Raw genomic sequence first — 27914 nt, forward strand, 5'->3', positions numbered from 1 at the left:
TGGAGGCTCCTGATCCCTTTCCCTGTCCCTAAAATGTGTGTTCTGCTCACTGTTTCCCACAGTGAGAACGATTTTCAAGGATGCAGACTTGAGAGAGCAATATGGCATTTAGACCATCTGGTTGATATATGTACTGAACTCAGTTAAAGCCTCTATATAAATTTTTAAGATTCTGGTGGGTGGATGCAGATATCTACTTATCCTGCAACTGCCTAAGACAAGCCTTATATGTAAGTTCTCTTGCTTATAACCTGTCACCTATCAGTCTGGAGTGATCTGCCTCTTTCTTCAGCCTTTTCTTGCCCTCTGTGCATGGGGCCAGTTACAGATTTCACTTGCAAAGCTCCTGAATTTGCAAATCAACATCTATTCAAGTTCTTTGCCCATTTTTAGTTTGGGTTGCCCTTTTATTATTGAGTTGAAATAGTTTTTTATCATATTCTGGATATAAGTCCCTTATATCTATATGATTTATAAATATTTTCTCCTACTCTATGGGTTGTCTTTCACTACCTTGATGGCATTGTTTGCAGCACACGAGTTTTTAATTTTGATGAAGTCCAGTTTCTATATTTTTCTTTTGGTTTTGTATCTAAAAAGTATTTGCCTAACTCAAGATCACGAAGATTTAGGCTATATTTTCTAAGACTTTAATAGTTTTAGTTTTTACATTTAGGTCTGCAATTCATTTTGAGTTAATTTTTGTATATGGTATGAAGTAAGAGTAAAAATTCATTCTTCTTCATGTGGATATCTGGTTTTACAATATCATTTGTTGAAAAGACTAATCTTTTCCCCCACTGAGTTGTTTTAGAGGAATAACTATTTTATTTTTCTGATTATGTGTGATGTGTTCTTATACAAAATTAACATACAAATAAATAATACAAAAAGTAAAAGTCCCTTAAAATGCCACCTTCAAAGATAATGATTGTTAATACTATAAATAAGTGGTCTGAAATAACTGATCTCTAAGGGACCTTCCAGACCTATGAGTCTATAATATTTTACTAGGTACAAATTATTCCCAGAAATGCTATTTTGCACAAATTCCTATTTAGTATGAGTGATTCCATGAAGTACTCAAATAAAAGGCCTAGTAGCCCACTGACATAACTATCATCCTGTTACTACTATATACCAGAAGAACCCCCTTAAAGCTATTAATAATTTATGAACATATATAGACCTCTCCTGGAGTACTTTATCTTTTTTTCTATTTACTTTACATACTGCAGTATGTCAAAGCAAACATGCTCATAAATTACACCTGGACTCACATCTTCTGCCCTAGAGAGAGCATCACATCTCAATAGCAGTACAAAAAAGTGGCTAAGAGCACAGTCAGTCTGTCTTGTTTTAAATTCCAATGTAGTGCTTATCTAGTTGAGTGATCTTAGACCAGTTACTTAACCTGTCTGTGGTAAATGGGGATCATAATGCCAAAATTATAGGGAATTTGTTAGGATTAAGGAGGTACTACATGTAAAGTACTTAGGACAACACCTGGCACTTAGTAAGTGCTCAATGAAAAAGTTATTCAGTTTCATTACTATTATTACTAGCATATTCTAGTATTATACTAGCAAATCAAATATTACTACTAGCATATTTAGTACTTTCTAAACTCAATTAGGGTTAGTGGATATAGAAGAATTAAGTATATTTAGGGAGCTCTGTATTCTCTCCTGTAAGACACAAAGACCTAAAACAGCCTCAAATGAGAGGAGAAAGGCAAATACAGAATTATAGTGAAAGATTTTTAATATGCTTCTCTCAGTAATTCACAGAAAACAAACCAAATCATTAAGAATATAGATTTAGATACACAAACTAATGAACTTGACTTAATTGATGCATACAGAACACCACACCCCAAAATTAGAATTGTAAATCTTAAAAATATGCACAGAATATTTAAATAAATTGACCATGTTCTGGAGAACTATTCCTGCATTACAAATTACCCATAAATGTAGAGCTTAAACATAGCAATTTATTTTTTTTTTAATTTTTTTAAATTTATTTATGATAGTCACAGAGAGACAGAGAGAGAGAAAGAGGCAGAGGCACAGGCAGAGGGAGAAGGCAGGCTCCATGCACCGGGAACCTGATGTGGGATTCGATCCGGGGTCTCCAGGATCGCGCCCTGGGCCAAAGGCCGGCGCCAAACCGCTGCGCCACCCAGGGATCCCAAACATAGCAATTTATTATTATCTCTCAAGGTTCCATAGATTCACTGGACTCAGATGGGTAGTTTTCACTTGGAGTTTCCAATGTGACTGCAGTCAGAAACAGCTGACACTAGAGTCATCTGAAGTCTTGACTAGATATCCAAGATGACTTCTTTAGTCACATGTCCTGGCACCTGGGTGCTCCTTGGCTTTTCTTTCTCAAGATCTCTTATTCTCCAGGGTCTTTTCACATGGCTTGAATCTTTCGCAGCATGGTTGTATCAGCTAGTCACACTTCTTCCATGGCAGCCATCTTCCATGAAGCTGGGAGCTAAAGCTGCAAGGATATTTTTTCTTGGTTGTTACAGAGCCTGCCTAGATTCCAGGGGATGGAAACTTAGATTTCCCCCTTGATGGGAAGGTTGCATAGTCACATAGCAAAAGAGCATGTGGCATTGGAGATATTTTTGTGGCTCTCTTTGGAAACTATAATCTGCTACAGACCAGATACTGGGCCATAAAGCAAGTCTCAACAAATTTCAAAGAACTGAAATATTCAAAGTGTGTTCTCTAACCACAGTGCAATTAAGCAAGAAACCAATAAAAAATAATAACTAGAAAATCTTCATATTTAAATAGTAAGAAATACACTCTAAGAAAACCCATGCATCAAAAAAACCACAATGGAAATTATAAAATATTTTAAACAGAATGATAATAAAATACAAAAGTTGTGGGATGCTGCCAAAGCCATGCTTTAGGAAATGATAAAAGTCTTAAATAGACACTTGAGATAAGAATAAAGACTAAAAATCAATGAGCTAAGCATCCATTTCAAGAAACTAGTGGGGGAAATTGACAAAAAAAAAACCAATAGTGGAAATAATGTAGATAAGAGGAGAAATTAATGAAATAGGAAACAAATTTATAATAGGAACAACAAATCAAGAAATTGTTTCTTTGAAAAGACTATTATAATGGATACATCTCTGACAAGACTGGTCATGGAAAAGAGAAACAAGTGCTTATAATGAATATCAGAAATGAAAACAGGAATACATCAAAGATCCTAAATTATTAAAAATTAAGGTTTTGATCAGATTCATGCCATTAATTTTGAAGGTTTAAATGAACTGTCTAACTTCCTAGGAAATATATCTTACTAAAACTGATACAAAAAAGGGACATCTGGATAACCCAATAACTATAAAAAACAATGAATTTATAAAAAGCTTCCTCCCACAAGTTACTAGCATTGTGATTTTAACAAGTCATCTAACCTGTTTCTCTGAGAAATTAAGATAGTAACATAATGTTATAGGTAATATTGGCTTTAAAAAAAAAAGATTTATTTGAAAGATGAGTGGGGGAGGGGCAGAAGAGAGGAAGAGAGTTCCAGGTGGACTCTGTGCTAAGCCCGACACAGGGCTTGATCTCAGGATCCTGCACCCCTCCCTGCCTAGATCACGACCTGAGCTAAAACCAAGAGTCTGATGCCCAACTGACTGCACCACCCAGGTGCCCCCGTCATAGGTAATATCGAAAATTTAATGAGATAATACCTGTAAAAGTGCTTTGCACATGGCCTAGCAGTTGCCGCATGCTCAATGTACACTAGCCATTATTAGTCTCCATTACAGCTTTGGGTGTGTGTCACTGAGTACAAAAACGTGTGTTTTTCAGGCGCCCTGAAAGGTAGAGCATGGTCTGGTCTGCCTTTTTCTCTGAAATAAAAGTGCTTAGAGGCAATAGAGTTATCTGAAATTTAAAAATAAAACTGAAAGTAAATCAGTCTTCTTTTTTTGTTAAAGATTTTGTTTATTTATCCATGAGAGATACAGAGAGAGACAGGCAGAGACCCAGGCAGAGGGAGAAGCAGGTTCCAAGCAGGAAGCCAGATGTGGGACTCGATCCTGGGACTCTGGGATCATGCCCTGAGCCAAAGGCAGGTGCTCAACTGCTGAGCCACCCAGGCATCCCCAGTCTTCTCCTTATATTAGATTCTCTTTGCTTTTCTTTTGTACACCTGCTTCAATGCCAGTCTTGGAATTCTTCCCACTACTGTTGGGTGCAACTTTTGTAGTGTACATAACTACCTACACTCCTCCAGGCATGAATCCCGACTTCAGGGATTGGGAAAGGTTATCATGACTTGTAATTTATGCTACACCTAGTCAATTGCTGTTTCCATTTTCCTTCTATCCTCCCACTGGGGGCTACCTTCCCAGGCTGGTGTCTTGATTTCCTGATCTGACTGTTCCTGTGATCTCCAGGGCATGCAGTACTGGCTAGATAAAGCATTGCTCTCGTCTCCACATCTTCCTCTTTCCAGCTTCTCTGATCTCGTCTCATCCTTTCCCTGTCACTCTGGGGCTCTGCTCAAATCTGGTTGTATAACATTCTTTAGGAGATTCTACTTTCCTTGATCAGAGAGTTCTTCATTCCTCCAGACCCTGCCTCTGCCACCATGAGTGTGTGACCCAGACCTATCTCACTTCCTTTTGGAATTCCCAGCTTCACTTGGCAAGCTCTTGTTCCTGGCATCGCCTTCTTAAACAAAGGTGCCTGGGGAGTGCTCACCCCTCTCATGGGATTTGCTCCTCTGCCACCCTGTTGTGATTTCTTCCACCCTGCTCTTATCTTTGGATTCCATTTCATTTCCTTGTCCTAATTAGTCTCTTTACCACACCTCCTCTGTATTGTGTTTCTTCCTCATTTGTCAGATTTTTAAAAGCTGTTTGTTTCCCTCCTTCCCTTCCCACTTGTTCAAATCCTGCCCTAACCTCAAGCATCGTCTCAAGGACAAGTCTGAATGAAACCTCTTTTGGGAGTCCAGTCCCCTCCCTTCAGGACTCTTTATTCCACTTATAGGACTGAGGTTACTCAACCTAAAATTATAATTATTTGTGTATACCTATTAAAGGCCCCCAACTGGATAGTTAGGGACTTGAGGGCAAGAATATTTCTTACTCATCTGTGTAGTTCCCATAGCACCCAGCACGATGCCTGGGGCATGGGAGTTGTTCAGGAACTAACTGTTGAACGGAGTCCAGAGCGGGAGACCCCAGAGGACAAAGGTAAATATTTCCCCCAGTTTCTAGGGTGGGATCAACAGTGCCCTGATTGGCTTTAGGAAATGAGGAAAAGATAAAAAAAAAAAAAAAAAAAAGGATCCCTGGGTGGTGCAGTGGTTTAGCGCCTGCCTTTGGCCCAGGGCACAATCTTGGAGACCCAAGATCGAATCCCACATTGGGCTCCCGGTGCATGGAGCCTGCTTCTCCCTCTGCCTGTGTCTCTGCCTCTCTCTCTCTCTCTCTGTGTGACTATCATAAATAAATAAATAAATAAATAAATAAATAAATAAATAGGAAATGAGGAAAAGGGCTGTATGGACCTAGGGGTGTCAGATAAAACAAAGGGTTCCATAATACATCTTTATCAATTCTGTAAGGATTCATTCATTCAGCAAACATTTTATTGGTGACTAGAGGCTTAAACATGTTGCAAAAAGAGATGACTAGGAGTATGACAATTACCATCAAGGCCTTTGTAATCCAGTCAGGGAGTTCAAAACATAACAACTGAGTGTAAGGCAAAGTGAAATAAAATGCTATAACATAGATCAAATTCTCTGAGAGCACCAGCCCTTGATTTCAGGAGGGAAAAGAAGAGGCATATTGAAATAGATGAGGATGATTCAGAAGAACAACTTTGTTTTTTCCAGTGGACTTATAGCATTGGTATGACAAAGCCAATGAACTTCTGGCCCACCCACCCCTCAAATCCCTGCCTCTGATGGGAAGGGGGAAGCAAGTTCTTCTAGACCTATGCTGTCTAATACGCAGCCACCAGCCAAATGGCGCTATTGAGCACTTGAAATGTGGCTAGTCTGGGGGCACCTGGATAGCTTAGTTGGTTAAGCATCCTACTCTTTTTTTTAAGATTTATTTATTCACGAGAGACACAGAGAGAAGGCAGAGACACAGGCAGAGGGAGAAGCAGGCTCCATGCAGAGAGCCTGATGTGGGATTCAATCCTGGAACTCTGGGATCATGCCCTGAGCTGAAAGCAGACCCTCAACTGCTGAGCCACCCAGGCATTCCTAAGCATCCGACTCTTGATTTCACCTCAGGTCATGATCTCAGGGTTGTGGGATCAAGAGCTGCATTGGGCTTTGTGTTCAGAGGGGAGTCTGCTTAGGGATTCTCTCCTCTCCCTCTGCCCACCCCTCCCACCCCACTCATGTGCGTGCTCTCTCTCTCTCAAATAAATAAATAAATAAATAAATAAGTAAATAAGTAAATAAATAAATAAATAACATCTTTAAAAAGAAATGTGGCTAGTCTGAATTGAGATGTACCTATGTGTAAAAAATGCACTGGATTGTGAGGACAGCACAAAAGATAGTTTTTACATTGCTTACATGTTAAAAATATGTTTTGGATATACAGGATTAAATAAAATATATTATTAAAATTAACTTCAGGGGCAGCCCAGGTGGCTCAGCGGTTTGGCGCCGCCTTCAGCCCAGGGTGTGATCCTGGGATCCATGGGATCGAATCCCATGTCGGGCTCCCTGCATGGAGCCTGCTTCTCCCTCTGCCTGTGTCTCTGCCTCTCTCTCTCTCTCTCTCTGTATCTCTCATGAATAAATAAATAAATAAAATCTTTAAAAAATAAAATAAACTTCACCCATGTATTTCTACTTTTATCACTTGATTACTGCAAAGTTTAAATTAGATATAGCGTGGGGATCCCTGGGTGGCTCAGTGGTTTGGCGCCTGTCTTTGGTCCAGGGTGTCTTTGGGCTCCTTGCATGCAGCCTGCTTCTCTCTCTCTCTCTCTCTTTCTCATGAATAAGTGAATGAAATCTTTTAAATTAAATAAATAAATAAATAAATAGATAGATAAATAAAAGATATAGGGCTTACATTATACTTCTATTGGATACCACCATTCTTAGGCTATTCCTCAGGTTCAGAGAGCCCAGAAAATTTGGAAAACACCTCACAGAAACAGATTCTGATACTGAATAAGGACCCAGGCTCAGTGGAATTTACCAGTCCTGACCTGTATCCAAACTCCCAGGGGCTTCAGTCATCACTTGAGTCTGGGCTGGGGCAGAGTTACCCCATGGATAGGAAGCCTGGTACTATCCTGTCTGCATTTCCTTATGACTCAGGCCACAGGGACATATGTGACAGGGAGCTGGTTTGTTTTCTGTGTTTTTTACAAGTAGCTTTCTTGAAGACAGAAACGCTCTTGAATAGCAAAGATAAGTGACATATCCAGTAGTCTCCCATAATAACAACTAGGTTTTTGATCATTAATCAAGTTAGTATACTTCTTGCCTGAGAGGATTTAGAACAAATTGTTGATTGCTCTTTAAGATGTTAAAAATTATATGTATTACTAAAATAAAACCGTGATGCTATGAGACAGACAAAGCCTCAGTGGAAAATCTCCAGCTTCTAATAACAGTAAAGCTGTCCATCTTGGGCATCAAGGTTCCCAACTACCCTACTCTACCCTACTGCCTTTACCCTTTGTGAGAGATCACAACCCTCTGACTATGCCTCTGAGATTCTTAAAAAAAAAAAAAAAAAAAAAAAAAAAAGATTTAGGGACGCCTGTGTGGCTCAGCAGTTGAGCGTCTGCCTTTGGCTCAGGGCATGATCTGGGAGTCCAGGGATCGAGTCCCACACTGGGCCAGCATGGAGCCTGCTTCTCCCTCTGCCTATGTTTCTGCCTCTATCTGTGTCTTTCACGAATCAATAAATAAAATCTTTATGAATTTATGTATTTATTTGAGAGAGAGAGAGAGAGAGCATGTGAGGGGGGGCAGAGCAAAGGGAAAGGGGGAGAGAAAGAATCCTCAAGCAGACTCCCTGTTGAACACTATGTGGGGCTCAATCCCAGGACCCTGAGATCATGACCTGAGTCAAAATCAAGAGTCAGATGTTTCATTGACTGAGCCACCCAGGTGTCCCTTGCTCTAAGACTCTTCCCACCAATATCTTTAATGTTCTCTCACCTCCAAGCCCTGACTCCTGATATTCCCTTTGCCAGTTATATTCTTCTGCCTCTCTTATGCCTCACTGTTTCAAGATCCATTTAAAAAATGAGACAGAACTACCACTTGGATTCCTTTTGTTTTAATTAAACTCTTTTGCAAGAAATAATAATAGACAAACTCAAGTAATAAGAATTCATTTTATTTTTTTTTTAATTTTTATTTATTTATTTATGATAGTCATAAATAGAGAGAGAGAGAGAGGCAGAGACACAGGCAGAGGGAGAAGCAGGCTCCATGCACCAGGAGCCCGATGTGGGACTCGATCCCCGGTCTCCAGGATTGCTCCCTGGGCCAAAGGCAGGCGCTAAACCGCTGCGCCACCCAGGGATCCCTAAGAATTCATTTTAAAATGGCATATGCAACAAGGAAATCCAAGATTGGAACTCTTCTGATCCAGGATGGCACTAGGAATCTCAGTGGCAGAAGCTAATAGGTCTTCTTTGCCATTTATGTGACTCAGCTACTGAGACTTTGCTTACTGGGGTAATTCCCACTTCTGTCTTTATCAGCATCCATTCTATATAGATTGTTGTTCTTGACCTCACTGCTTTTGCATAACCATAGTTTCTGTTTCCTCAGTAACTTAGCCCTACTCAAGAACTACGTTAGCCTTAAGACTAAAACTCCAGTTATTTTATCAGCAAAAAAACGGATTTAGTCGGGAATAGCAGAAAATTGCAATTCAGGACCAACGAACTATAGCAAAACCATAGGCAAGTCCAGACAACAAAGAGCATGTTTTTAAAGAGGAAAGGAGGAATTTGGAAGGGCCATTATATATATATACACACACATATATACATATACACACATATATATATATTCAAGATTTTATTTATTTATTCATGAGAGACACACACACATACACAGAGAGGCAGAGACATAGGCAGAGGGAGAAGCAGGCTCCATGCAGGGAGCCAGACGCGGGACTCCATCCCAAGACTCCAGGATCACGCCCCAGGCCAAAGGCAGGCGCTAAACCGCTGAGCCCCCAGGGATCCCCGGAAGGACCATTATAAACAAAAAGTCCATTAGAGTACACTGGAGTTCAAAGTGGCTTTTCGTTGGTTGAACGAAAAGTGACAGTCTCACTGGCTAGGATGTTGCCAGGCAAGGAGGAAAAACTTCCTCCCTCCTTCTGGGATGTAAAGAAATACCCACCTGCAAGATCTGTCTCTTACCATAAGGTCTGCAATTCACAAGGAGTAGTAGAGTGTTAGAGCTCCCTCTGCTGGCCCCTCCGCTCCTTTTTAAACAAGGTTTGAGTGTGGGAGTGTGGGAGTGGTTTGAGGGAAACCACTAGGCTTGAGCTCATCAGGGTCATCTCTGTCCCAACATAAAATAGGTCAGGGCATAGGGTGTGTGTAGTGCGGCCAACTTACTAACACACCTCTCCATGATTAGTGAAGAGATGAGAAAAGTGAGAGTTGGATGAAGTAATATATGGGGAGCATTTGGAATAACGACTAGCTTATTCATTTACTATATAAATTAACTCAAACTCGGTAGCTTAAAACAACACACATTTGGGAGGGACATTACCAAGACGGTGGGGTAGGAGACCCCTCCAGTTCTCCATAAATATCAACAATTAGACAGTTATTCACAAATAAAAACAGCTCTGGAGTCCACTCTATAAATTCTACCAATGCAGTTAAACTAAAAACTTGAGAACAATCACACAAAAAGGGAAGGAAGAATAGCTTCATTTTGCTGCATCAACCCATCCCCCCACAGCCAGCATTGCTTAGCACCAGGAGGGAACTCCCAAGTTAGAAAGAGTTTGCCTCAAAAGGAAAGGAAGTGCGGGGTGAGCAACTGGCACTTGATAAGGACCATGTAGTTGTTGATGGAGGAGACCCCAATGTCCTGAGCTGACAAATCACCATGACCCCTAGACCTGGTGCCACCATTAGACTTGCCTTATAAGAAATGCTGAAAGAAAAAAAAAAAAAAAAAAAAAGAAATGCTGAAAGAGTCCTTCAAGCTGAAACAAAAAAGTGCTAACTAGTAATGTAAAAACATGTGAAAATAAACAACATACTGGTAAAGGCAAGTATATAGTCAAATTGAGAATACTCTAATACTGTAATATAGTGGTATGTGTGCCACTTAATTTTAATATAAAGCTTGAGGAACAAAAGTATTAAAAATAGCTATAATTACAATAACTTACAAATGGATACACAATATAAAAAGATGTAAAGTATGAAACAAAATGCAGTAGGGGGTAGAATAAAAGGTAGATTTTTTGGTATACAGTTGAAATGTTATCAGTTTGAAATAAACAGACTATAGTATCTATAAGACGTTTCAAGTGAGCCTCCCGGTAACCACAAAACAAAAACCTATAGGAGATATGTACAAGACAAAAAGAAGGAAACAAAAGAAGTAGACCACTATGGAAAATTATCAGTTCACAAAGGAAAACAGCAAGAGAGAAAAGAAGGAACAAAGGAACTACAAAACATCCAGAAAATAATGAACAGGATGGCAATAGTAAGTCCTTATTTATCAACAATTACTTTAAATGCAAATGGATTAAATGTTCCAATCAAAAGGCACAGAGTGGCTGTGTGGATTAAAAAACAAGACTCCAGTGTATGCTGCCAACAAGAAATTCACTTCAGCTTCAGGAACACACATAGACTCAAAGGGAAGGGTGGAAAGGGGTATTTCACACAAGTAGAAATGAAAAGACAGCAGAGGTAGCTATACTTACTAACATATCAAAACTTACAAGATACAGCAAAAGCAGCTAAGAGGAAGTTTATAGACATACATGCCTACATTAAGAAAAAATAAAAAAAGATCTCAAGTAAATAGCTTAACTTCACATGTCAAGGAACTAGAAAAAGAATAAACTAAGCCCAAAGTCATCAGAAGGAAGGAGATAACAAAAATTAGAGCAGAAATAAATGAAATAGAGAATGGAAAAACAGTAGAAAAGATCAACAACAACAACAAGTTGGTTTTTTGAAAAGATAAACAAAATTGACAAATCTTTAGCTAGATTTACCAAGAAAAAGAGAGAAGACTCAAATAAATAAAATTATAAGTGAAAATGGAGACATTACAACTGATATCACAGAAGTCCGAAGGATCATAAAAGATTTCTATGAGTAGTTACACACCAACAAATTGGACAACGTAGAAGAAATAGACAAATTCTTAGAAACATACAACCTACCAAGCCTGAATCATGAAGAAATCTGAGTAGACCAATAGCAGGTAAGAAGATTGAATCAGTAATCAAAAACCTCCCAACAAAGGAAAGCCCTCTGGACAGGATGGTTTCACTGGTGAATTCTACCCAACATTTAAAGAATTGATGCCAATTTTTCTCAAACTCTTCCAAAAATTTGGAGAGAAAACACTCCCAAGCCCATTTCATGAGGCCTGCATTACCCTGATTCTAAAGCTAAGTAAGAAATGAGAACATGAAATGAGAACACACGTATCTTTATGCACACTAATATATGGAGTTGCTGAATCATTGTATTGTACACCTGAGACTAAGGTAACACTGTATGTTAACTACACTGGAATTAATTTTTTTTTAAAGGTTAAGAAAAAATCCTAAAAAAAGAGAATACTTCATGAAATGAAAACTATAGGCCAAGATCCCTGATGAATATAGACAAAATTTCTCAACAAAATACTAGCAAACCAAATTCAATAGCACATTAAAAGGATCACATACCATGATTAAGTGGGATTTATGCCTGAATGCAAGAATGGTTCAACACATGCAAATCAATAAATATGATACACCGCATCAATAGAATGAAAGACAATAATCATATGACTGTCTCAATAGATGCAGAAAAAGAATTTGACCAGATTCAACATCTTTTCATGATAAAAACACTTGACAAATTGGAAATAGAAGGAATATATGTTATTCAACCATGAGAAAGAATAAAATTCTGCCATTCGTGATAACACAAATGAACCTTAGGAAGATTATGCTGAGTGAAATAAGTGAGGCACAGAAAGACAAATACCATCTGACATCACTCATATGTGGAATCTAAAAAACTGGACTAACAGAAACAGAGAACAGTGGTTGCCAGAGGCTAAGGAGTGGGAGTGAAGGGGGCATAGAAGGCCAAAGGGTAAAACTTTCAGTTATAAAATGAGTAAGTTCAGGGGATCTAACGTACAGCATGGTGACTACAGTTAACAATACTGTATTGAAAGTTGCTATGAGAATAGAGCTTTAATATTCTCCCCATAACAAGGACAAAATGGTAGTCATGTGAGCTGAAGGAGGTAACTAACCCTACTGCAGTAAACATCTCCCAATATATATTGTGTATCAAATCATCACATTGTACACCTTAAACCTACACAATGTTATACGTCAATTATATCTCCACAAAGCTTGAAAAAACACCACCAATTTATTATCCTACAGTTCTGGAGGTCAGAAGTCTGAAATCTGTTTCAGTAGGCTAAAATCAAGGTATCTGCAAGGCCACATACCCTTCTATGGTATAGTGAAAAACTTGTTTCCTTTTCTTTTCCAGGATGTAGAGTTGCATTCTTTGGTGGTGCCTTCTCCTATTTGAAGGCCAGCAGTGTAGCCCCTTGCTTTAGGCATCACATTGCCTTCTTCTGTAGTAAAGTATTCCTTTGACCTGCTCTTATAAAAGGACACTTTTGGTTACATTTAGAATCCACCAACTTCATCTAGAATAATTTCTCCATCTCAAAACTCTTAATTTAATTACACCTGCAAAGTCCCTTCTGCCACATAAGGTTCCAGGGATTGCACTTGGATATCTTTGGGGGCCATTATTCAGCCTGCCACATTGGCATAAAGAAAATGCTTAAGAAATGTTAGCTATTATTATGACTATACTAAGTACTTCATATGTATCACCTCATTTAATCCTCAGTACAACCCTATGAGGTAGAGATTATATCCCTACCTTACAGAAAAGAGGTTTGAAAGCTTTGGTAGTTGCCTAAAATCAGATGGCAGGTGGAATTCTAACTCAAAAGACTCAACCCAGAGCTGCTGCTCTTAGCCACAATCCCAGGGTGGCTTTGGGGAGCACACCTATTACTCTCCTCTTACAGTAACAACGCTGGGGCGCCATCCTACTTTTCTATTTCAGCCATTTGAATGGATGCATGTTTTCTTGGGGAGGAGAGGTCCCTCCCCACTGACTGGCCTGTGTTTCAGGACAGGGAGTCTGCTGTGCACTTTCCCTTGTGGCTTGGTGTTCTCTACATACTGAAATGAAATCAATGTTGTTGATTTAACTGTCAAAGCTGGAGACTATAAAGTCAATTAAGTGCAAACAATACTGATCAAACAGAACAAAATCCACATCCGTATTTTGCCAACCCTTAGAGGCTGACATAGTGAGAAGGTCAGCCAGTCTATTGGTCTGGGATATGTAAAGATTATAACTACTCTTTGGGAAAACATCTCATTTTGTTCCATAAAGAATAGTGTTTTTGTTAATGCAGAATGTTCTAATCATCCTTGCACGATGAGACTGTGGTTAAATTCAGCATATTATGGGATGGGTAGGAGATGGACATCATTCAACAGGAGAAAGTCAAATCAGCAAATAAACTATGAAGAAAGAGGTATCTACAAGGTCAAAGTGATAAGCATTTGGATGATGGTGGAAAAAAGCACAGTGTGAAGGAAGAGTGATAGAAGTATGTGACGGAGGTGGGGGACCTGGGTGGCTCAGTCTATTGAGTGTCTGACTCTCAGGATGGCTGAGCACCTGACTCTCAGGGTCGTGAGACTAAGTCCCAGCACCCCCACCTCTGACCTTCAGGTGCCAAGCTTAGCACAAAGTCTGCTTGTCCCTCTTCCTCCCCCTCTGAACTTCCCCCAAATAAATATATAAAATCTTTATTAAAAAAAAGCTTGTGATGAAGGTATGTATTTCTGAGAGATAAGGAAACATGATGAAAGAAAACAAGAAAAAAGGGCTTAGAATTAGGCAAGAAGAAGGAGAGGCAGTTTGATTAAGCCTGTCTCTAAAACATGACAGAAAAAAACCAGAAGTGGCCATATAAAAATTGAGTCATCTCCTAATAGACCTGTTTTTCTTCAGAAAGAGTAAGTGCCAGCCAATATTTAGTACAGCTAAGAAATCATCATCACAGCATTGTCTTTGATGAATTCTGTAGCAGCCACCTCAAAAACCTGAATCACCAAAACCTCCATTTACCCTCCTTATTGACACATGACCTGAATAGACCGGGATGGGAGAAAAGATGGGAACTACAATAAATAACAAAGTATCCTTACTAGCATCTCCAAGGCATTACACAGGAGAATTAAACAGTGGCCTACATCTTAGAGATTTTAGATTTCTACCCGAATAGCACTAAGGGGATTGAATGAATATGCTATTGGTTCGGTTCAGTTCCCTTTCCTATAAGCAAATCTGCATGGAAATCAAAAAGTCACTAGGAAGATTGCAAAGTGAGCATGAAACCAGGGGATGGGGCAGGGGATGTGCTGGATGTTTGCAATGGCCGATACCCCCCTGCTTCTGTGGCCTGATGCCTCTATAGCTGTTATTAGGAAATCTCCACAGTGAGGAGTGGCTCTTCATATCCTTAGGTCAGAGAACTGTCTCTTCAGGATGGTTTTAAAGACCAAAAACCCCTTCTGTAAGCACATTTTTTTTCTTCCCACATTATTATGTAATTGGTTAGGTTTAAACCTAACCTAATCTAGTTCCATCCAGTCCACATTTTCCTGAGATGACAATATACTCACAACACTTTAATCTGATCTGGGTGTCTCTGCGATTCATCTGTTACACATTTACAAATAATCCCTTTGACTATATCATTTCTGCTAGTCCGATCTCATTCCTTTCCTTTGGGTCTTCCTGATTTTATTCTAAGTTAGAAGATACTTTGGGGTGTCAGTCCAACATATTGTCCATATAAATATGGTCTCATTAATTCCATAAATTAACATTATAGAGTAACTAGTGTTATTTTCATTTTAAAGCTTAAAAAACTGACCTTAAGAATTGCCCAAACATGTCTGAAATCACACACCTTGATAAATTGTAGATTAATGACTTCATCTCAGATCAGTCTGATTTCAAAGTTCAGCCTCATCTCCCATAGCACTGAAGTGACTATGAAAGATCAAGCTTCCAAACTGGTATTTCAACCTGTAATTTATTATTCTGTTCCCTGCTGATGACAACTTATACTATGCACAATAGTGGTTCAAACTTGACTTCATATCTAATCATTCTTAAAAACCACACATGCTTTTAACATATTACTGCAATTAGATTTGACAATATTTTGTTTAGGATTTTTGCATCTATAGTGAGACAGATTGATTTGGGGTGTGGTGTGTGTGTGTGTGTGTGTGTGTGTGTGTGTATTTCTTTCTTGTAATGTCCTTGTCTGGTTTTGGCATTAGGGTTATGCCTGTGTCATAAAACCAGTTAGAAATCTTGTCTGTTTTCTTTATTGTTTTACATTGTGAAAATGTTATCTGTATATTTGTACCATTTGTACTTTACCAAGATTTTCTTTTTGGCCTACAATATGGTAAGTTCCTGTGAATTATCCATGGATACTTAAAAGAATGCGTATTCTCTTTTTAGAATGCAATTTAGGCCTTCTATGTCTTTAAAGCTCCTACTACTATGTTTCTATTTTTCTTTGTGTGTCTTGTGGTTTTATTTATTAATATTAATTAATATTCATATTGATGCTCTGTAGTTTGGTACATAGATACTTCTAACTTTGTAAATTCATTGTGAAATGCATTCTTTATCACTATAAATGACTACTTTGTCACCTTAAACACTGGTTTGTCCTGGTATTAATTCTGCCTAATTTCAATCACAACCCTCTTCTTGTTTGCAATTGTGAAGATTTCTGAATTATTTTGTTTTGGGTCCTGTGTATACAGAACAGAGTTGGATTTTGCTTTATGATTCAATCTGAATTTCTCTTACGTTAATAAATTAGTTTGGCCCACTTATATTTATCAAATTGATATATATCTGGTCTTAGTTCTCATATTATTTTATATGATGTCTTTTATTTCTTTACAGATTCTTTAAAAAGTCTCAAAATATGACATGTATTTGTTTTTTATTTTTTCTGAAAACTTGGAAGGCTTATATTTTTGTTTTAGTGTATAACTCATACACCTAATTCTCATTGCTTAAGCATTACTTATCAATCCCCTAATACAAATAATGAAATAAATCTATTTTCTTCTCCTTCTCCTTCCCTCAATAGCCCTTCTCTTTTAGTCATAGTTTTCTTGTTCATCACATGATTGATTTAACTTCCTCTTCTAGTAGTTATTCAAAGGAGGCTCATGGAAACAATATTTAGTTCTTTTATGTTCAAATATGTTTCACTATGCCTTTTTTGTATATTTGGCTGGGTACAAAATGTATGGGCAACACTTTCTTGAGGCCTTCTTAGGTATTGCTTCTAGCAATGAAAGTTGCCATGGAGAAGTCTAAACTAAGTCTAATTTTTCTTCACCTGTATAAGTGACTAGATTATTTGCCTAGCTGCCCAAAGGGTTCTTTATTTATCTTGAAAATCAAGCTTTTCTCAGTTTCCACAATAACATTTCTTGGATGTGGTGTGAACTTTCAGTTTGTAGATTCAAATATTCTTTTGTTTTTGGAAAATTCTCTCAAATTATATATTGAAATTGTTTTCTATTCTATTATTTTGGGTATCTTTATCAGGATATCCATTATGCAAATATTGGATCTCTTTTACCTATCTTCCATATCTATCATTTTCTCTCTAATCATCTAACTTGTTCATTTCTATTTCATTTTGTTCATCTTCCTCAATTCTGTCCTCTATGTCTTTCACTGTTTTTAGCAGTGTTTATTCCTTTGTGATATTTCCAGTTTTGCTTTCTTTCTTTCTTTTTTTTTTTTTTTTTTGGATGATTTTGGTTTTTTTCCCACTTTCCTTCCTGAGGTCTTCTCGCTCACATTTCATTTCTTTCTAATTTTCACTCTTGCTCCTCTTTTTCATCTCTACTTTATGCTATTTTCTCACAAAGGCAAATATGTTATTGAATTTTTTCAAGCATATTAATTTTGTAAACTTATTTTTTTTTAAGATTTTTAAAATTTATTCTTGAGAGAGAGAGAGAGAGAGAGAGGCAGAGACACAGGCAGAGGGAGAAGCAGGCTCCATGCAGGGAGCCTGACATGGGACTCAATCCCAGGACTCCAGGATCACGCCCTGGGCCAAAGGCAGGCGCTAAACTGCTGAGCCACTCGGGCTGCCCTGTAAATTTTATTTATAGAAAAGTTGCAAGTAAAATACAAAGGACTTTATTTCCTAACCCAGTTGTCAACATTAAGCCTCAGCAAACCCAGGAAATTAACATTGATATATAGTATTACTATCAGATAATCCTCCAACCCTATTCAAGTTTAAGCAATTGCCCCAGGAATGTCCTTTACACAAGTGGATCCAATTCAGAATCACATGCTGCATTTATTTGCCTTGTCTTTTAAATTTCCTTCAATCCGATACATTTCTTCAGGCTTTCTTTAACTCCCAAGGCACTGACACATTTAAAGGTTACAGAAAAATTATTGCCCGATGTCCCTCAATTAGAGCTTATCTAATGTTTTCTCATTCAGCTTATGCATTTTTTTGGCATGAATATCCCAATTGTTTTCTTCTCACTGCATCCTATCAAGTGGTATATAATTGCAGTATATCCCATTGCTGATGATAGTAACCCTGATCACTTGATTAGGGTGGTATATACCAGGCTTTCCACTATAAGGTTACTCTTTTCCCGTAGGTAATTACTAAATATTTTGTGGGGAGGTGCTTTGGGTTATGTAACTACACATTCTTTGTCAAACTTTCAATTTATTGATTTTTATCATTATGGACTTATGATTTGTATTTTATTCAAAGGGTTATGATCTTTATTATTATAATTTATTTTTATGCTCATGTTGCCTGTGATTTGGCCAGTAGAACTTCTTCAAGCTGGCTTCTGTGTCCTTTGATATGTCCCATCATCCATGGAATACTCCCTTACTCTCTGGCACAAGATGTTCCAGGTTCATCTTGTACTTTTCTTGTTCCAACCCTAGATTAAGTCATTTCATTAAGAAGCCCTGGTGCCTTTTAGTGGAGAATGGAAACCAAGATTTGAGTACTAGACATATACATTTTGCTGTCAGGTGTCATTGTTCCCAAGCTCTTTCTATAGACAGAACTATGGAGTGTTGTGTGTGTGTATACACATATGATTATAACTATATTTATTCCTGTCTATATTGCAAATCATGAGTTGACACTGACCTCTTCAATTTTATCTAATACCATACAAAGTTCATTCTGTTTTTCTCTTTCCATATGTATACCTCTTCTCCAATAGTGAGAAGTCCTGCTCCCATTATCCTTAATTTATTATTTATTTTTTCAATCCTCCTTTATGTACCAATCTCTTATCTTTGTGGCTCCTTCTTTACCTGAACGAATGCTGGCTCCAACCCATTCAGGCTCCTATACCCAACTTTCCCCTATGGTCATCCTCTTCATATCCAGTCTCTCTCACCTCACATTGAACTGTGCTGCCCCCATGTGGGCTCTTCCTCATCCTTTTAGGGACTTGACACCCCATGTTATTACCACTTCCCTGTGAAGATGCTCTTTTCATTCCATACAGGCTTCACACCTGTGTTGCCCTATCCCCACCCCTACTTTTGTACCCCTCTTCCACCTTACTTCCAATGTGGAGTGCCTCCATATTGAATACCCTCTTCAGTTTTTTTTTTTTTTTTTTTTATTTATGATAGTCACACACAGAGAGAGAGGCAGAGACACAGGCAGAGGGAGGAGAAACAGGCTCCATGCACCGGGAGCCCGACGTGGGATTCGATCCCGGGTCTCCAGGATCGCGCCCTGGGCCAAAGGCAGGCGCCAAACCGCTGCGCCACCCAGGGATCCCCCCTCTTCAGTTTTATGGCAAACTTTTCTATCACAACTTTAATTTGCTCCTCAGCAATATTTTTCTGGTGAATATTCTTTATTTCTTTTCTTCTCCCTTTCTTTCTTTTTTTACTATTTGTTTCCTTTATCATGTTTGTACGGTTCCTATTCTGGAGCTTCACTGAAAACTACTGAATGACATGAATTACTGCTGGACCAGTTATTGCAGACATGACATGAAGAGAAGACAAGGCAGAGTTTTAGCTAACAGGAATTTCCTCTCTAACTCAGGTTGTCTAAAAGAGCTCTTTTGGGGGTGCCTGGGTGGCTCAGTCAGTTAAATGTCCAACTCTTTGATTTCAGCTCAGATCATCTCAGGGTTGTGAGATCCAGGCCCTGTCGGACTCTGCCCTGGGGCAGATTCTCTCTCTCCCTCTCCCTATGCCCCTCCTCCTGCCCTTTCTCTCTCTCTCAAAAACAACAACAACAACAACAACAACAAAACTCTTCTAGCTCCCACTTCTAGCCAGATAGGCTTGTTTATAACATTGCCTGCCAGTTCCTCCCCATTGCCTCCTACAAGTAAGATTTGTTAATGGGATTCCCTATTCAATCCTATCTTCTCTGATTCTCAGAATCAAACCAATTCCAGAAGGCTCTATGCTCTCAGCTCTGTTCCCTGTCCTTGCTGCAAAAATGGACTTTGTTCTTCAGAGGGAACTCCTGACCTTGGAAAAGTGTGATTTTTCTCACTTTTCCCCTAAGATCTTTAGGTATTCTTGCCACATTCCTCTTGTATTCCTGCATTTCAGTAATGAGAAACACTGGAAGACCTGTGGATTAGATCTCCTTCCTCACCATGGCCCTTCCACACTGCTAACTTTCATTTTTAAGATTTATTTTACTTATTTTTAAAAAGGATTTTATTTATTTATTCATGAGAGACAGAGAAAGAGAAAGGCAGAGAGAGACATAGGCAGAGGGAGAAGCAGGCCCCCCACAAGGAGCCCAATGTGGGACTCGATCCTGGACCCCGGGATCTGAAGGCAGACACTCAAACACTGAGCCACTCAGGTGTCCCTTACCTACTTTTTTTTCCTTACCTATTTTTTAAAAAGAGAAAGCACATATGTAAGCAAGAGGAGGGGCAAACAGGGAGGGAGAGAATCTCAAGTAGACTCCCTGCTGTGCATAGAGCCTGATGCAGAGCTGATTGCACAACCCGGAGATTATGACCTGAGCCAAAACCAAGAGTCAGGTGTTCAACTGACTGAGCTGCCCAGGTCCTCCAACACAATGCAAACTTTTTCTTTCTTTCTTTCTTTTTTATTTATTTTTTTATTTTTTTTTAAATTTTTTATTTATTTATGATAGTCACAGAGAGAGAGAGAGGCAGAGACACAGGCGGAGGGTGAAGCAGGCTCCATGCACCGGGAGCCTGACGTGGGATTCGATCCCGGGTCTCCAGGATCACACCCTGGGCCAAAGGCAGGCGCCAAACCGCTGCGCCACCCAGGGATCCCTCTTTTTTTTTTTAATGCAAACTTTTAATGATGGTGTCTTCTTCCTCTAGGAGTCCACATGTGTGTTGCTGGAATACACTCTCTTCTTTGCCTCACTGCTGTGACTATCTAAGCCTTTCTATTGTAGCTTATATATCACTTCTAGGGGGCAATCTTCCCTCACTTTCAAGCTGGACTGGGTTTTCCTATTACACACTTTCATGGTATTCTTTCCTTTTTATTCATAGCCATCACCAAAAAGGCTTCCCTTCCTTGAATGGGGATTGTTTCTGTCTCGTTCATTTTATCTCCAACACTTTATATCTGGCATGTCACAGGTTACTATGTATTTCCTAAATGAATATATGAATTATTCCAAACCAGTATCACTCCTGTTCCTATCTTCATACCAAAATTCTTTGCCAGGATCACCCTTGACCTCCTAGTGGCTAAATTAATAGACACTTTTTGGTTTCTATCTTGACCTGTTGTCAGTATTCAACAGTTCACCTCTTTCTTCTTAAAACACTGCCTTTCCCCATATGCTCTCCCTTATTCTCAGAATCCTTTGCTGGTTCCTCTTTCCTCTTCCTGGTTCCTCAATGTTGGATGCTGGAAGCTTAGACCTGAAGTGTGTCTTTTTTCATTCTATATGTTGCAGGATTTCTTTTCCTGTAGTGCCTGCGGTTCTTGGTCCTGCCACTTTGAAGAATGAAGAGGTAGACCAGATGAAGAGTGGTAGGCAGCAAAGCAAAGTTTATTGGGCAATAGTACAAAGCTCCTGAAGAGGGAAGGGACCCAAAAGAGTTGCCAATTTGGCATTTAAACTCGGGAGTTTTTAGGAGCTCTTCAGTGCAGGCTGTTTTAATCTGATAACCCTCCATGCACCAGTCACCCAGTCAGGTTTTTGTCCATGCACTCATCTACCTATCAGGTTGTTGTTCATGTGGGAAACGGTGGTGGACTCCTTCCAGAGTGATGTTTCATAGCCTCAGGGCCAAGAGGAGAGCGGCTGCCCCTGTCCTAAGGTGTGCCAGCCAATCGCAGGCCACTAGATCAAGGTCTTTGCCTAAATATCTCACTGGCAGGATGCCTGGGTGACTCAGTGGTTGAGCATCTGCCTTTGGCTCAGGGAGTGATCCTGGGGTTCTGAGATAAGAGTCCTGCATTGGGCTCCCTGCAAGGGAGCCTGCTTCTCCCTCTGCCTATGTCTCTTGTGTCTCTCATGAATAAATAAATAAAATATTTTAATCAATCAATTAATCAATATCTCACTGGCTGTTGAGCTGGCCCCCAAGTCTGGGTCAGGATGGCCAAGTCCATTCCCTTCTTTCCTTTCAGTCCCTTCCCTTCCACCTGGTAGAAAACTTAAAGTTGGGGGCACTGTATAAAACCAAGAATAACAGGATGTGGTCTTTTTCTTATTAAGGGCATTTTTCCTCTTAGGAAAGGGGGGGGGGGGGGGCTTTGTTCCTGCCTGCCTTTCTTCTGACTCTTCCTACATTATCTCCTTCTCTCTTACTGCTTTAAATACAGCCTATATACCAATGATTTCCAAATTTAGTCTAGATTTTTCAAATCAAGACTTTCTCAGATCCTCATATCACTGGGTTATTGCTCTTAGATATCTCACAGGCATCTCAAACTTGGCCTATCCAAAATTACCTGCCTGATCTTTCCCCAAATCTGTCCCTCCTCACTACTGCCTCTATCAGGTAATAGCACTCATCCATCCAGTAATCATGTCAGAAATCTGAGAGTCAATCTTCCAACTACCTTCTCCTCCACTCCTATAAACCAATCCCTTACTAAGTAAGTCCCTTACCTAGCTCCAAAATAGATCTCAGGTCTACCCGCTTCACTCCATCTCCACTTCCAACTTTTATCCAAATCACCATCCTCAGCTGGCATGTAGCAATTAACCTTTAACAGGTCCCCTTGCTTCCACTCTCCTGTGCCCAGCAGCACTGGCACTCCTACCTAGTGCCTCTCTCCCCTAGGTAGTCCTAGACTAAAATACTTGCACTCCTTGTTCTTTTCTTAACCTTCCTTGAATGCAGGGATGTCAATAGTTCCTTAGTGAAGCCCATTAATCTCATCTGTTGCCTATGGAATTTACTAATTTAACTCTCATTGGTAACCTCATTTCCAAAGTCTGCAAGAAACTTCATGGTTTCTTTTCTTTCTTTTTGTTTTGTTTTGTTTTTCTTTCTTTTGGTGTAAATAACCAGGTTGGAGTAATGGACCAGTTGATGAGCAAGGGGAAAAATCAGGAAACAAGGATTTTACAACTACACTGACCTTTGGAAAGTTAAGGCCCTATGGCATACTGACTTTACTTGTTGTTAGTACACTGTGTTACCTTCACCTGAAGTAACCCAGGGTTTATGATAGGATACCACCTGGACTAAAGTCTCCCTTTTTCTAGACGTGTGACCCTGGAGGATATGCATCTCATGGTTTAACTTTTAAATTCCAAATAGGTTTTCAGGGCAGAAATTTATCAACAACTTGTAGTTGAAATCAGTGGAGAGAGTGCCTCAAAGTGCTGTGCTGTCTGGGAAAGTCAGGCAGAGACCCAGAGAAACTGGGCCAAGCGGGCTACCAGCAAAGGCAAAGCCAGCATTTTATCCTCTATTCAGTGAAATGCCTAGAAAAATCTGTTCCTCATCCTCATGAATGCTGGTCTCTGTGAGAAAATTATGCAGAAATGTCACACCAAATTGTTTCAATACTGTAATAACAACCTGCTTTTTACTTTAAAAATGTCATTTTTTTTTTTTAAGATTTTATTTATTCCTGAGAGATACACACAGAGAGAGAAGCAGACACAGGCAGAGGGAGAAGCAGGCTCCACGCAGGGAGCCTGATGTGGGACTTGATCCTGGGACTCTAGGATCATACCCTGGGCTGAAGGCAGATGCTAAACCACTGAGCCACCCAGGGATCCCCAAAAATGTAATTTTCTTAAGAACCTTTATCAACTTACCCTTTTATCTTTTCTATAAAGGATCCCAGTTATCGATTACATCTCTAAATTTGTCTCCTGCCTTTCCAAATCTCTTTACCCTCAGACAACAACCTTCAAGACAGTTTCAGAGTGTTATTGCTCATAAGAAAACAAATACCTCTCCAAAGTGTGGCCATTGTGTCATTTTTTAGTGTCAAACCTCTGCTTTGATTCTGGTGTTTTGTTCACTTAATTTAAAAGTCAGTAAATGGGGATCCCTGGGTGGCGCAGGGGTTTGGCGCCTGGCTTTGGCCCAGGGTGCGATCCTGGAGACCGGGGATCGAATCCCACGTCGGGCTCCCAGTGCATGGAGCCTGCTTCTCCCTCTGCCTGTGTCTCTGCCTCTCTCTCTCTCTGTTTGTGACTATCATAAATAAATTAATTTAAAAAAAAGTCAGTAAATGTCTACTTCAAGGGGTCTTCTGCTCTTAAGCTTTCTCTGTCAGCTTCACCCACTGGAAAGCCATGCTTGGTAGACTCTGAAGGGACTCCACAAGGCATAAAGGGAAAACTGAGTTTGAAGTTCATGTGCATGAATGAAGCCAGGTAATTCCGAGTTAGTCCATTTCTCCAAGCAAAGCCTGCTCAGAAGCTGAGTGCAGGAGATACTGGAGGGACCCACCAAGTATAGCCTAGCCTTGTGGGATAGATCTCAAAGCAATGAGCATGACAGATGCTACAAGTCCCCTGCAAAAATCCATTCCATGGCTTTGTCACACCTTACCCTCCTGCCCTGCCACATACTTTCTTTTCTTTCTTTCTTTCTTTCTTTCTTTTTTTTTTAGATTTTATTTATTTATTCATGAGACACACAGAGAGAGAGGCAGAGACAACAGGCAGAGGGAAAAGCAGGCTCCATGCAGGGAGCCCGACGTGGGACTCAATCCCGGTCTCCAGGATCACATCCTGGGCTGCAGGCGACGCTAAACCGCCGGGCTGCCGGACACATACTTATATTTTTGTCATTATTGGCATTCCAGAACTTGATCCATGTTTATCATAAAAACTGTTTTGTTTTGTTTTGTTTTGTTTTGTTTGAGCTCCTTACACTGTCCGAAACACTTTACCAGATTATGTTTTTAAATACAAGGCCTTGGCAAGGATTCTGGAGAAAAAGAAAATTGGTGAGGATATACAGAAAAAAGAACCTTCATGCACAGCTGGTGGGAATACAAGCTGGTGTGGCCACCGAGGTAAATGATAAAGACATTCCTTAAAATATTAAAAATATAATTATCATATGATCTAGTAAATCCACTACTGGGGATTTACCCAAAGGAAATAAAAACACTAATTTGAAAAGATGTATGCACTCCTATGTTTACTGAAGTATTATTTACAATAGCCATGATATGGAGCCAACTCAAGTGTCCATCCATAGATGAATGTATAAAGAAGTGATATATACTTATAATGGAATATTACTAGGCCATAGAAAGAAGTAAGATCTTGCCATTCATAAAAACATGGATGGAGCTAGAAGATAAAATACTAAGTCACAGAAGTCAAAGAAAGACAGATACCATGATTTTACTCATATGTGGAATTTAAAAAACAAAACAAAGGAAAAAAAGAGACAACAGCAAAAACAAAACAAAACAAAACAAAAAAACAAAAAACCACCAAACACACATTTAAATATAGAGAACAAACGGGTAATTGATTGCCAGAGAGGAGGTGGGTAGGGGATGGGTGAAATAGGTGAAGAGAATTATCTTATTGTGATGAGCTCTGGGAAATGTATAGTATTGTTGAATTTTTATATTGAAAACCTGAAACTAATATAACACTGTTAATCATATTTCAGTTTAAAAAACCAATGAGATGCACTACACATATATTAAAACATCTTAAACTTTTTTAGGAACTGACTATATCAACTATTGGTGAGAATTTGAAAAAACTGGACCTCTCAGCGTGGGCTGCACGGCTGCTGGGAATGTAAAGTGGTGCAGTCACTTTGGAAAACAGTTTAGAAGTTCCTCAAATGGCTAAACAGAGAGTAACAATAACCCAGCGTATATCCACATCAAAACTTGTTCATGAATGTACATAGCAATCATATTTGTAATGGTAAAAACTAGGAACAATCCAAGTGTCCATCAAATATGTAAAGTGGAGAACACATTGTGGTACATCCATATCAAGAAATAATACTCAGCAGTAAAAAGGAATGAGCAACTGATATATTTAACAACTTGGATGAAGCTCAAAACAACTGGGGTAAGTGAAAGAAGCCAGACTAAAATAATACCCACTTTTTATATAAAACTCTAGGAAATGCAAACTAATATGTAGTGAAGAAAGAAGAGCAATGGTTGCTTTGGATAGGGAGAGAATTTCTGAGGACAGATATGCTCATTATCTTGAATATGGTGATAACTTCATGATATTCACATACATCAAAACTTATTGTAGGGGTACCTGGGTGGCTCAGTCAAGCATCTGCCTTTGGCTTAGGTCATGATCCCAGGGTCCTGGGATCAAGCCCCCCACGTTGGGCTCCCTGCTCAGCAGAGTCTGCTTCTCCCTCTCCCTCTGCCTGCTGCTTGTGTACTCTTACTCTCTGCCAAATAAATGAATAAAATCTTTTAAAAATTATAGTGTGTACTTTAAATATTGGCTGTTTACTGTATGTCAATTATACTTTGATAAAGCTGTTTAAAAATTAAAAGTAAAAAGAAAAGACATTTAGTAGATTAAAAAAAGAAGAAAAAAAATGAGGCCTTGCCCTCAATAGCCTTCCTGAGCATCTGGGGAAGGGATGATTATAGGTGAAAGTACAGGCTGTGACCCATTTGTGTGGCACGCACTGAGCAGCAAAGAGAGATATCTTTGAGGGCTGGGCACTGGGGAGAGCCTCCTGGAGAAGATAAAACAATCCAGCAGAAAGTCTGGGATTGGGGAGAGCTGTAGGGAATGAAATCCAGAGCATTGTTCTCAAAGAAGAGAAGGGACTTTATGGAGTTAGGCCAGTTCTGAGGGCAGCTCTCCCCTTGGAGTAAAATGTCACTGTTTCTGAGGAAAGAGAGGCTTGAAGGAAGAATGTAGGCAGAAATCCTGCTTCTATTCAAGGAGAGCCAGTTAAGGGGAAAAGGGTTTGCAGATTCCATTTCATAGCCTGATGCACCAAGCCCACCCGTGGGGTGGCACACCAATTCATTCATTCACTCCTACTTGTACCAGATGCTTTGCTGGATGCTGGGGACACTGGGACAACATGGAGGTTGCATCAGTGTAGAGCCTGTTCCTCCAAGTGTAGATCTTGCCCGACTGGGATGGAACCTCAGCATTTCAATGGTAATGCAAATACAGACCCTGAGGCCTCACGTCTGGGTGAGACCTAGGCTTACCCTATCAGAATCTCAGTGCCGGTCCTGAGACTCTGCTCCACATTGCGGAACCTCTTCCGCAGCTGAAGTCGGAGCACATCGGTCTGGTGGCTGTTGCCCCTGCAGGCTACTCGGATTGCAGCAACGATCCCTCGGATTTGAGGCAAAACCAGCAGGCTGCAAAAAAGCCCCTTCCCACCCCCTCCCAGCCTCCTTCCCACCTCCCAGCCCCCTCCCCAGATCCCTCCTCCCCTCCCAGCCCCCTCCCAGCCTCCTTCCCACCTCCCAGCCCCCTCCCAGCCTCCTTCCCACCTCCCAGCCCCCTCCCCAGCGCCGCCCTCCCCTCCCAGCCCCCTCTGCAGCCCCCTCCCAGCCTCCTTCCCACCTCCCAGCCCCCTCCCCAGCGCCCCCCCTCACCTCCCAGCCCCCTCCTCACCCCCTCCCAGCCTCCTTCCCACCTCCCAGCCCCCTCCCCAGCGCCGCCCACCCCTCCCAGCCTCCTCCCCACCCCCTCCCAGCCCCCACCCGCACCCTCTCGGGCAAACGCCCGGGCGCCGCAGGGAGGCCCCGCCCCCCACGCTAGCCCCGCCCCGGTTGTCAGGACGGGGAGGCCCCGCCCCCGGCCGACCCGGGGCCTCCCAGCTCTAACCCTGTACCCTCGCGGGGCTGTCACTCGAGCCACCGCACGTCCCGCGGACTGCAGTCTCGACCCAGGAGGGAGAGCACGACATGGCGGCGGCCAAGGCCGAGAACCTCACTCTGGTGGTGCACGGACCCGGAGACCTGCGCCTGGTAAAACGGGAGGGGGAAAGGGAAGCCTGGCCCGACCCTGCCCCGCTGGCCTCGGAGGGAGCTCGG

The 27914-nt window shown here is 40.4% G+C and overlaps 1 protein-coding gene and 1 long non-coding RNA gene across 12 annotated transcripts in view; one reads left to right on the forward strand and one right to left on the reverse strand.

The window, feature by feature from the left end:
* Window positions 1–1746: 1746 nt before the first annotated feature.
* LOC140595622 (uncharacterized) lies at window positions 1747–27200 on the reverse strand. The gene is made up of 2 exons (XR_011997363.1): window positions 27078–27200; window positions 1747–2511 (listed from the first exon to the last, which is right to left on the reverse strand). It is a non-coding gene; the product is annotated as an uncharacterized lncRNA (long non-coding RNA).
* Window positions 26860–27914, forward strand: part of SORD (sorbitol dehydrogenase) — a 35013-nt gene continuing 33958 nt past the window's right edge. For 3 of the 11 annotated variants that reach the window (XM_072738406.1, XM_072738404.1, XM_072738407.1), the window contains exon 1: window positions 27653–27848. Coding sequence is in view for 2 of the 11 variants with exons in the window: in XM_072738400.1 (XP_072594501.1) it covers window positions 26911–27024; window positions 27140–27848 (823 nt within the window). In the remaining 9 variants the exon portion in view is untranslated. Of the gene's footprint in view, window positions 27025–27139; window positions 27849–27914 lie in introns of those variants that run through there. The other 8 variants (XR_011997361.1, XM_072738400.1, XR_011997362.1 and 5 more) reach the window with 7 other exon arrangements.

The sequence above is a fragment of the Vulpes vulpes genome, chromosome 15 (genome assembly GCF_048418805.1).
Source record: "Vulpes vulpes isolate BD-2025 chromosome 15, VulVul3, whole genome shotgun sequence".
In the NCBI taxonomy this organism is placed as follows: domain Eukaryota; kingdom Metazoa; phylum Chordata; class Mammalia; order Carnivora; family Canidae; genus Vulpes; species Vulpes vulpes.